At 40.9% G+C, this 12290-nt stretch overlaps 1 protein-coding gene across 1 annotated transcript; it reads right to left on the bottom strand.

Moving 5' to 3' along the window:
- Positions 1 to 902: 902 nt before the first annotated feature.
- Positions 903 to 11191, bottom strand: TMEM129 (transmembrane protein 129, E3 ubiquitin ligase). The gene is made up of 4 exons (XM_027730804.2): positions 10866 to 11191; positions 9344 to 9818; positions 6905 to 7064; positions 903 to 4251 (listed from the first exon to the last, which is right to left on the bottom strand). The coding sequence occupies exons 1-4, from the start codon at positions 11068 to 11070 to the stop codon at positions 4003 to 4005; spliced, it is 1089 nt and encodes a 362-aa protein (XP_027586605.1). The 5' UTR covers positions 11071 to 11191; the 3' UTR covers positions 903 to 4002.
- Between the last annotated feature and the right edge of the window lie 1099 nt (positions 11192 to 12290).

Genomic DNA, 12290 nt, shown 5'->3' with positions numbered 1-12290 from the left:
GGATGTCGTGAGCTAAATCATCTCACCAAAGGTGGGCACCACAAGGTACGCTCCAGAGAAACGTGTCCCACATTTCACACCATTAACGGAATCACAGAACAGTTTGGGTTGGAAAGGACCTTAAAAACCACATTGTTCCAACCCCCCTGCCGTGGGAATGGACACCTTCCACTAGGCCAGGTTGCTCAAAGCCCCATCCAACATAACTTTAAAATTAAAACCAGAAGTCTTACATAAAATCAATTGTATTTTTATTCAGTTCTTCAGAGAGTTTTAAGATTAACTGCATGTATTCATTAAACCTTTTCCTTAAAGGCTACCTAAATAATACTGTCCATTTTAAAAGAGGTAAGCTATCTAGGAAACCAAAAACCAAAAATCACAAATAAGAAACCCTGCAGTAAGTCTTTGGAAGAAAATGTCTTGTAATGTATGTAAAAGCTTGAATATTTATATCTTACCTCCTTAAACAGCTCAAAGTCAACAAATATTTCTTAAGAAATGGCACTCAGACCTTTATTCTTATTGAGGTTTATCCTGACTGGAATGGTATTTAGCTGCAGTCTAACAAGTAAAATCACAGAACGGTTTGGGTTGGAAAGGACCTTAAAGATCATGTAGTTCCAAACCCCTGCCATGGGCAGGGACACCTTCCACTAGACCAGGTTGCTCAGAGCCCCCTGAAGACTTCCAGGGATGGGACAGCCACAGCTTCTCTAGGCAACCTGGTCCAGTTTTGATACAACAAAAATACTCATATTGAAGAGATCATGTAATAACCTGGTATTTTTGGGTTCAAGCTACACCAAGCCTCATGGTAAAAAAACCCATCTTCATTCATATAATTGATTCAAATTATATCCTGCTTGGAAAAAAAAAATGTCTTTTTTTTTGGTTAACTATGTTAACCTAAAAAATCAACAGATAACATATTTTCCTAGTATTTTCTGGAATGCTCAAATTACAGAACTAACACAACTGTGTAAATAAATATAGCCACCTACTGAGCTGCAGCACAGAGTGAAATTTGGGCTATATATGTACACACACATATGGCATATTTATACTGACAGTGTGAACCCACAGATACGTTGTCTTAGTTCAGTGACATCACATTTATATAAGGTACTTTGGATTACTCACATCGCCCACCCACAAGTCAGTGATGTGGAAAAGCATACACACTGCTGAAAAATGCAACACTAAATCACTAATAGTGATTTATACACAAAAATAAAAGAAAATTATTTAGTAAATATTTTAGCCTATCACATTACTTGTTTTGAGGTTTTTTTTGGTTTTGTTTGTTTTTGTCTGTTTTGTTTTTTAATAAAATGTTGTAAAAAGACCAATTCTAAACTCTATCCTCATTTTTAAGAAATGTATCAAGATTGTGTGGGAGGCAGTGTTGTTTTCTCTGCTGCAAACAGAGAGGATCTTCTCCACAAATGGCCCTATATGTGCAGGTGGTTCTTTGGCTGATGACCTGAAGCTATGACAAAGACAAATGCCTATTTTTGTATTCCATTATTTTCTTGTTCAGTGGTTTATTCACATCTCATATGACTGTGCAGGGAGAAGTCACAGTTCCTCCTTCTACTGCCTCTAAGAAGGAAATGTCATATGGATTTTTAACAACTTGTTTCTCTTACACAGCCTTTAAGCTTACAAACTTTGGAGGCATGCCAGACTACTTTGAGAATTTAAACTTGGGAAATAATAGTTGTTTTAAGGAATTTAAGCCAGGCACTATTATTAACATAAATCATAATTTTATTTTGATAATTATTACTAAGTTTCCTAAGAGGCACTTCTGTGGATAGAGCATTAAAAGATGCAAGGGTATCTTACATTTTTGATGGTTACTCCATCGTACTGTTATACTGGCAAAAGAGGTAAGATGAAATGAAAACTTCCAGTTAATTCAGGGCAGATTTCTGTATGGAACAGCTCCAATTGCACAAGCAATTAGGAGTCTAAAGCTCTATTACATGAGATACTATTGGCAACTGACATGTTTTTCTTCTATAAAACCATCTGCAGCTACATGTATCTACTATCTAAGTTTCTCAAGGCCTTTATGATTTTAACTTCAGACATCTTTACAATAAATATTTTATTTCCGAACAGGCAAAGAGCTGTATGAACTGAATGACTGTCAGTGGCAAAACCACAGGTCCAAAATCCTACCCTCTCTTCTGCAACTATTTCAAGGATCACATCCCACGTGTCTGTGCCACATCCTGTAAACTTTCCAGAAGTAAATGTTGCAAAAGGCTTATTTGTAAAGGCTGCTGTGTAGCAATAGGTGCATTGTCAGATGACACCACATGGCCCTGTGAGAATGTTCCAAAGGTTAAAAAAGCCTGCAGAGACCATTTTAAACTTGCAAATAACTTTACCACAGAAGCAGTGGGAAATATTTCAAATTCAATCACTGATCGTCTCCTTGATTTTTTTATTAATTTTCATACTTGTCAACAAATCTGTCTGAAGCTCTGGAACTTAATCCTATTCAGCTGAAGAGGGACATGCCACTTAAGGTCTCTTTGGGAGAGACAAATCCATACTAGCTGTCTCAGCGTCACATTTTCACTCCATACAATGCAAAACAACGGGTAATGAAAAACAGATAAACCACCATTATTAATAGGTAGTTTAGATAATTGCATAGCAGATGTTGTACATATAGCAACTGAGATATGCTGAAACAATTAATGTCCTTAAACCCAGTTTGGACTTTTATAAGTCAGTATTATTTGAAAAATCCAAAGGTAAAAACCAACACCAACAGTATAACATAAATGTTAGTTTTTAAGCGATGCTGTCTAATCTGTTTTCAATTCCTTATCCCTCTTTAAATTGTGGATTACAGTCACATTCATAACCATTTCCTGCCTGGCTTAAAGTGTAGCTTGGTGCAATTCACCATCTGTAGCTCGGCTGAGACTCATGAAAGGTTTCATGGTTATGCTTCCAGTACTTGTACCATTTTTTCATCCTGCCACCTATTCCTGCTCAAAGCACTCGCCTGTCAGGGTAATCAAGAGGTTTTTATGGAATCACTGGCATGTCATCTCTGCTAATGATTTACTGGCAATATCCTTCTTATTATTCACGCGGAAGATATCCTGGCTTTTATTCACCTAGAACAAAGTATTAAAGTGTTCTTTTCTCTCTTTTATCGTTTTTTCCCTCTGTTATTTTAATTCACAAATTAAAGCTCAGAAGTTTGCTGCACTCCCTTCAAATATAATAAAAAATGTCCCATCATCTAAAGCACATCAAAACCCTAAGCAATGTAGCTCCTAGAAACCAACAGATTTCAGGATGCATAGCATTAGCAGTGTAGGTAAATGGGTTGTATTTCTGAATCCTTCTGTTGTTTGAAATAAAGACATCCATCAAAATGTAAGCTAGAGGCAAACTGATGGAATAAAAAGTCCCTATGGGAGTTGGAAATCTTCAGGGATTAGATTTCTTAGCCTACTGAAACCCTTAGGACCAGCAGAAGGACCACAACTGGTACACTTGTTCGGTGAAGAACTGCAAAGATTACTAAGAACTTGACAAGTGGAGTAAAGAAAAACAAAGCATCAATGAAGTCTAACCAAAGTATTTTTCTCAGTTAGCCCTTTATTAAAGAATCAAAACCCAAGTTAATTTTAAAAATGTAAAGAATTTAACCTACGTTAAAACTTGAAAAGAGAATAGTACTGCAAATATAGAAGGATAACCTTCCAAGACATAAGAAAGGAAAACATGGGTTAAAAAAAAAATAAAATCCAGGAATTGATATCGGGTGAGTAAATACCAAAGATACAGGTAAGAGTGGAAAGTAACTGAAAAGATTTGCATCTGTTTTCAACACTGTAGAAGAAACCTTTGGAGTTTGCACCCTTGTAGAACACAAAGTCTCAGAAATAAATCTAGGAGGCCTTTGACCAAACCCACTGTGAAATACATTCAAATTAAAAAAGTTAAAACGTACCCAAGTACTACTCATCGTATTAGGCAAACATCTAAAATGCAAAATTTGGCTCTGCAAGTCGGACAAGGCACTTGGCTCGACAGCCAGGTCTCTGGGTGCTGCTGATCCTGTCGGCTGGCAAACCACTTGCCCATGCAGGTGAGGCACCACATGGGGCGGCAGTAGCACTGCTGGCACTCCCCTTCGTTTGGCTCCTGGCAGTTCTTGATGAGCTTGATGTTAGCAATAGTCTGCATACACCCTATGCATGGCTCCAGCTCCTAAAGGAGGAGAAAAATGCCCAGATTGTGAACTGCACAAAATGGTTTCTGTGATTGCTCTTCAAAGGCTTTTAGAAAATTATCTGTGGCAGAATAATCAAGGCAGAACTGCCCCACCAGAAGATGTCAAACAGTTTTATTACAACACTTTCTAATGAATGGGAGCAAAGTTTCTCTTTAAACAGAAAACCCAGAACTGCTGCCTGAAACTAGTGATTAAACAAAAATGACTGAAAATAAACATTCTTTCTGTCTCCAAAGAGCTCCACCTATTTCCAGAGCACAGTAGCCACAGCAAGGTAGGCACATAGCCAGCTTTATCATTCACACAAGATATTTTTCAAAAAACATACCAATATAAAGTAAGAAAAACAATAAAGCGAACAGTTCTTACCACTTGCTACAGCAAATGGCTGTTCCTGTCTTCCATCTTTATAGGTAAGAGATATAAAAGGGGAAACCGGGGCTGTACTGAACACAAGGACACTCATCTTGAAGGACCAGAAACTTACTTAAGTTTTCTTGGATAATACTGTAATAATTAATATTTCCCCACAGTTAATTATGCCACATGAACTTGTGGTTGCATATAGGGATATCATCTTGCTGTGAAGTGTTTTACAATTAATAAACAATAATTAGCGTTTCCCCTGTGTCTTCCAGCTGTCCAAGAACTTGACAAAGTTCAAATGACAGCACAGTGAACAGGCACAGAGACCTGAATCCTGTTCATACTGCTACTGGTGTAACAAAAACCAGCTCTGCTCTGTGGTCTCTAGTTCCCAACTCCAGTGTCTCTTCCCTGTCAGCTCAAGTGCCTGCTCAGCCACACTGGCAGCTTGGCTGTGGAGCAGATCCAGATGAACACAAAACAATTTGCTTTGCCTCTTTCTGCCCTGGTTTCACACAACCAGGTTCACCACAGACAAAGTCTTGTGTCAACATGGGGACCAGGAGTGTGCAGGAAGCAGGACTGCTTCTTTCAGAAGCTGCATCAGCTTTAACTTGTGAAATTAAGGCTTATCTTAGTTTTTAGGCAGGAAGACCTCTAGCACAGAAAGATTAACTAACTTTTTCAACTTACTCATGGAGATTCAGAATAGGAAAAAATTCAGTGTTGTATTTTTTATGTCCTTATCATAATTTGTGATGACATTTATCACTCAATATCAAACCAAAGACCAGTAGCTCAGCTGACACTTAAATGCGTCACAAATTAATTTATTTTAATTAAAATGAAAAATTATCAGGTTCTATCTTGTCTTTATTTTGAACATCTCATTTCACTATAAGCTGGCACTGCCACCAGAACGTACAACAACATCATGTGCAGGCAAATCTGATCCAGTTTTATTTTAGCTAGTTCAAGGAACCATAGAGTGAACACACCATGACACTACCACAGATACCAACTACTCCCTGCATTAGCTGAAACATAAGACACAGACTCCCTGCAGGGTCACCAGAACTGGTTTAATTAGTTTCCTCTGGTACATTGGACAGTGGTATAGTCACACTTCTGATTGGTGTACAAGTGTAATAATGACCAGGTCTATGAGTATAGCTGCAGGTAGGACTCTATGGTGTTATTTACAACCAAAGTAAGCCCCAATTACGATTCATTAGTTTATTTCAGCAGAAGATCCAGCAAAACCTGGCTGTCTAGAAAAGCAAGCTGTAATGGAGCAACCTGCCTAAAGAACACCAACAGCAGCTGTGACTCCCCATAAACTTTCTGGAAGCGCAACATCATAATTTCCAAATGTTTTCACGTTATATTTTTATGGGAATTATTACAGGGGACTTTATTTCACTGTGTTATTTCTCATGTCTCAAAACTGCTCACAATACAGTTCATCTCCTCGTAGAAGGAACGGAAGCAGCAGCCTGAACTACATTTATGATGTGAGCCCTGAGATGGCAGGTGAGCCCTTGTGAGGGATGCACCCACCCCGACTGAGCAAACAGCACTTTGGCTCTGGCGTCACCCACAAGGAGGCCTGACTGGAGTCAGTGTGCCTGTGCAGACTGGAAGGAATTGTGCTAGGCTGTATCTTCTCAGGAAGTTAAGGAATCTAGGCCATGTCTTATCAGGAGGTAACTAGATGACATTGTAAGTCCTACAGCTGCACATCCACACCAAGGGGCAGTTTGACCACCAGTCACTCACTCTAAGCAAGTTACTGCAGCCCCCCAAGCCCATTGAACTCTCCTGTAGGGCAGCAGGCTGTCTCAGGCAGGCAGGACATCTCTCAAGGTTACCTCTCAAGGCTGAGAAATCCCTTACCCTCTAACTATTATCCATAGCAAGGTAAGCAACTGTTTTTATTAGATCTAAAACGTATACAATTATTAGAAGTAGCCAGTACCAGAGTGACTGCTGTTAAATACCATTTAATTACTGATTGATTACTGTTTAATTACCATGTGATTACTGCTTAATAACCCTCAATTAATAATTATAATTTAATCATCATTCAGAGTTTAATTCATATTTTTAATAAAACCATTTTGTTAACCTCACAACAATGAATTCTCTTAATAATTCACCTGAGACAGCCCTAAGTAAACATTTACCAATTACACAGTAATCACAGGCTCACATACATTGAAAGTATAATTATTACAGTGTCACATGGATAGAAAGTCTCACCTGAGTGCTTGGAACGTGATATGGCTGGTTAATTTCCACCAGAGATGTAAAGGTTTCTAAAAATAAATCACTAAGGCTTTGATGGATCACAACATTAGCTGCATTGCTGATAGGAGCACGGAGCTTTTCTCGGAGCTCCCCGTACTCTGTGGAGTTCAACCTGAAAAAGAAAAGATGGAACAAAACATTACCATGATTATCTGCTTCAATACCTCGACAGTACATTGCAGAGGTTGACATCAGAGAAGTGAATCCACAGAAAAGCTATTTAGGCTGGTTCATGAGTCAGAATAAATAAACAGTGAGCATTTTATTTTCTTTTGCTCTTTAATGATTGGTTTTGACACAACTTAGCCAACAGAACACACTGTCCTACTTCATAGGAGCGAGCAGGATATGCTGGAGATCAGCTAAAACATCACACAAAATAAAGGAAGGCTTTTGAAGTGATCAGCATGAACAAAAGCAATACAGGTATGTAAATCATGCATTAACTGTAAAGTACTGCATACACAATTTTTGCCCATCTTTTTAATGCCTATTTACTTAGATCATATATAAATTCTTTTTCATAAACTCCTGAGGACAGAAATCAGTTATATCCTGTAGCACGTATCACAAGGTGATATAGTACACGTAAGTAGCAGAAGAATGTCAATTTATCAGGTTCTGTGATTTTATGATCCAATTTTAGACAAACCCAGAAATTTCACAGAGGTTACAAACCACTGCTGATTTAAGGCTGTAACAAGATGCATTTCACACCAGCTGCTCCTGCTAAAGTAAATGTAAATGATGCCCACAGACCTCAAGTGGCACTTGAGGCCTCGCACAGATCCTGCAGTGACACATCCCTGTTGTTACCCCTTTTTACTGTAACAGTTCAGAACTGTAGCAGCAAAACTCCCCAGCTCAGTGCTTCCACTCATTAAACAGCTTTCATGGAGCAGTCCCTGGAACTGTTGCCCTCGTTCTTCCTACCACTGAATTCCCAGAGCACAGCACAATGCAATGCTGGCTCAGCTTTAGCTCCCAGTGGTCTCCATTGTTTTAACTACTAAAGGATATTTGACAGATTATTTATCTGTTTGTTAACAGACACTACCCATGCAAATAACAAAGACCTTTCTATCCAGAGGAAAAGTGGCCCACCTGCACAAAAACATTTTTCTTCCAGAAACATCACACTGTATCTGATTCTGGATATATACTACGATCCTATATGATTTTGCTGCATTCTAGTGGGGATTTACTATTCCTGACATCTTATTAGAGGAGCTTTTAAACACTGTTCTTGATGCTGTGCTGTTTAGCCACAAAATAAAGGGGGGGGGGGAGTTGGATTTTTTTTTCCTCTAAAAAGAATTGTCAAAGTCATGATTGCCCAGCTGGGGGTGTAGTTTTATCACTCTGGCACCGACGCACTTACAGAAGAAAATCATTAATTGTTTAATACTCATTTGGTTACCACTCTCACAGGTCTATACAAGTCTCTTAGGACTGTCACTCTTACCTTAACTAACCTCTTGTTCTGAGCTCTGTTCACCTGGATCTCTAACACAATCACCTCTATGCCTTCCTCATGCTTGCTCTACAGCACACCTACAAGTCTGGTGATCTGTCTGCTTTTAATTACCTAGTAATTACCTAGTAAATAAATGCTGCTGACATACACATTTACAGCAAAAAGATGCTCGCATGCCTTTTCAAATATATAGTTTTAAGAGCCCTAACATGGCTTTCAGTACTCCTCTCAATGACACAACAAAACCAAAGACCTTGGCACCTTTCTACTCAGTGTTAGATGTTTCTGCAGAACTTGTACTTTTGCCCAGCTACATGGACAGACTGCTGAAAACACCCAGCACGGGCCCTTGCAAAACAAGCCCTAACAGTTCATGTGTGCTAAGATTTACTGCTGTGAGAACACATAAATCAGAAACAGACCAAAACTACTTCCTTGCTTTACAGTAGCTCAGTGAGAACTCTTCTGAGCAGTGACAGAATTATGAGTCTTAAGCAGAAGGAAAAAAACGAAGTCATGGGTGAACAACAGCCAGTTTTGGAGAAATAACTATTTCTCATCACCCAAAATTTGGAAGACCAAAGATTGTCCTTTTCATTCCTGTTCTCCATCTTTGACCTAAATTTCTCCAGTTACTTCTCCAACAAAATCCTCTCCCTAAGAATGGATCAAACAGGACAGTCTCTCTGTTTAACCACTGTGCATTCAACGCTGCAGGTGTGTGAATCTTTCTAAACAACCTTTCTTCATTTCACTGCAAGGCAGAACTGCACACACAGCATCTCTGAACACCAGGCAGGGAGCAGAAGGGAAGGGACAAGATCAGGGAGTCTTCAGACCGGACACAGAAGCACTCCATCAGCACCATCAAATAGTATATATGTAACAAAACAGGGTTAACACAGTTGTTTTACCGGATATCAAACGCCTTCACGTAGGGATTGATACTGGAAACTCGGATGGTGAGGAACTGCACAGGCACATTTGAGTCTGGGGTAAGTTCATGCTGTCTGGAGTCTGTCACCGTCAAATGAATGTCCTGCTGCTGGGCAACGTGTAAACAGTAGGTGGTCACTTTAATCACCCATGTGTCTGTAACAATCACCCTTGCTCCTGGGGCTCCAGTGGCAAATTTGTCGATTCTCCTGAATTCTGTATTGATGGAGGAAGCTACTGCCCTCCAACCTGACTGTGGGAGAGCATGGACAGCGAGTGTTCGGGCTAAAGGGTGATTATTCCAACCTTTCCGTGACCAGTAATATGCCAGGGCACTGGTGACTGCTGGAAGGAGAACTGCGAAGAAGAGGAAAGTTTTCCATTCTTTTGAAGCCAGGTAGAAAAAGCAAAGATGTTTTTCAGGTGCAGCAAAGCACATTCCAAGGTAATAACCTGCAAGGGAAAAAAACCCAAACAACTTGCTTTCAGAAACCAGTCAAGTACACGCATAAACACATACCCCTAAATCATATGGTATCTAACCAGTGAGCTCACCTCCAGGAGAGCTACTGTACTTCTGGATGACTTCAAATTCAAGCCCCTTGTCTTAATCAATCTTAGGAAAATGCTTATGCATCCCTGATTTTTACCAGAATTGCATAGCTAAATGAAGCTGATTTGAATTTGCAGATTGAATAACTTGTAAGATGCCAATTTTACCAGAATTATATAGGTAAAGGAAGGTGATCCGAATTTGTTGAATAAAAGTACCTGCAAGATAATACTTTTACCAGAATTATATAGCTAAAGGAAGGCAATTTGAATTTGTTGGTTGAATGAAATTACCTGCAAGATACCACTTTTACTAGAATGATATACCTGAACGAAGGTGATCTGAATTTGCTGAATAAAATTACCTGTGAGGTGCCACTTTTGCCAGAATGATTTACCTGAAGGTGATCCGAATTTGTTCAGTAAAATTACCTGTGAGATGCCACTTTTGTCAGAATTATATACCCAAAGGGAGGCAATTTGAATTTGCTGGTTGAATAAAATTACCTACGAGATGCCACTTTTACCAGAATGATACACCTGAAGGAAGGTGATCCGAAATTGCTGAATAAAATTACCTGCGAGATAACACTTTTACCAGAATGATATATCTAAAGGAAGGTGATCTGAATTTGAATAAAATAACCTGCGAGATGCCACTTTTGCCTGAACCATATACCTAAAGGGAGATGAATTGCATCTGTTGGTTGAATAAAACTACCTGTGAGACGCCAGAATGATACACCTTAAAGAAGATGCTTTGAATTTGCTGAACAGCATTACCTGCAAGGCGCCACTTAATTTTTCGCAGAACTATATGGCTAAAGGACGCCAAGCTGAACTCCCTGGTCGAGCGAAACGCAACTCCTCGGGGAGTGCGTGTGCTCCGGGTGCAGCCAGCCGGCTGCCGAGCCCGGGGTGTGCACGGGGAAGGAAGGAAGGACTCACCCAGGGGCAGCAGGGAGTGCGCCAGCAGCGTGCCGGTGCTGCGCCGCAGGTGGTACTGCACGAAGGCCGCGTCCTCGCTGCCCAGCCAGGCCGAGAGCAGGCTCTGCACCGTCAGCCCCGCCGAGCGCACCTCGTCGGGCGGGAACACGAAGCACACGGCGAACACCACGTAGGCCAGAGTGAAGGTCACCGCGGGGCTCTCCATGCTGCGCCCCTCCCGGGCACGGCGGGCCCCGGGAGATCCCGCCGCGCCCCCGGGTGCTCCAGGGGCGAGCGGTAATTCCTACCGCTCCGGCGGCACTTCCCGCCGCAGCCCCGGATGCCGGGGCGGGGACCGGCAGTGCGAGGGGAGGCGGGGACCGGCCCTCCATCGGCTCCCTCCCTTCCATCCATCCGTTCCCGCCCCTCCATCCCTCTGCGCCTGCCAGGTCGCGGGATCCGGACATCGGGAACCGGACATCGCCCTCATCCCGCGCCTGCCCGGCCTGGCCGGGACACGCAGCCCCTCCCCGTGGCCTGCAGGCTTTGTACGAGGTCATGCTCCACAGGCCTGGCAGAAGGAGCCGATTCCAGTTCCTTACAAAAGTGAAAGAGCTCTCTTGTTGGATGAGGGCAGCGTCCCTCCGAAGCAGGGAAATGGACTGTTTTGCTTAAGGGTCCGAAAAAAACTTCCCTTTATTTTTCTTTGTCTACTTTATGTCACATTTTCTAATATTTTCTTTTATTTTTCTAATATGTTCTAATATTTTCTAATATTTTTTTTTATATTTTCTAATATTTTTCTAATACTTTCTAGCATTTTCTAATGTTTTTCTAATATTTTCTTTTTTTAATATTTTCTAATATTTTTGTAATATTTTCTACTATTTCAAGACAGGCACGTAAGACCTTAAAAGGCCTTAAAGGGAGACAGATTTTAAGCTGTCTTTGTACACACACACCCCCCTGCACACACACATAGTAAAAGGATCCCATAACTGGGATCTCTGGTTACTACTGAAGCACAAATAATAACTAATAGCCACAAGATTTGCTGTTTCTCGTGGAATGTAACAAACCCCTTGCATGAACCCTGTAATTATCATGAATTTCCATATTTGTCTCTTTTGGAGAAAGGAGAGATTGTGTAACTGGAAAGGCACAGCAGAGAAAGCATCATGTGACGTTGTACACTTCCACTGATGGGGAACCAAGTCCATAGGAAATGCCACCCCCCCAGAACGTGACATCTTAACGCTGGCAGGTGGTTGATGTGTTACTGTTGTGATGGAGATCGGGAATTCATACCGGTTTAGTGACTCTTGGAGATGGTTACATCAGTAAAATCACGCTTGGATTCTGGGCATCTTACTTCATTCTAAAAGGCGTCCTTGTTAGCAAGTTTATTGTTTTAGCAACCAGTCTGACGACTCAACAGTAAGGACT

The sequence above is a fragment of the Pipra filicauda genome, unplaced genomic scaffold (assembly GCF_003945595.2).
Source record: "Pipra filicauda isolate LSUMZ 115617 unplaced genomic scaffold, ASM394559v2 scaffold30_size5312502_pilon, whole genome shotgun sequence".
In the NCBI taxonomy this organism is placed as follows: domain Eukaryota; kingdom Metazoa; phylum Chordata; class Aves; order Passeriformes; family Pipridae; genus Pipra; species Pipra filicauda.
This window is presented reverse-complemented; position numbering and strand designations above follow the sequence as displayed.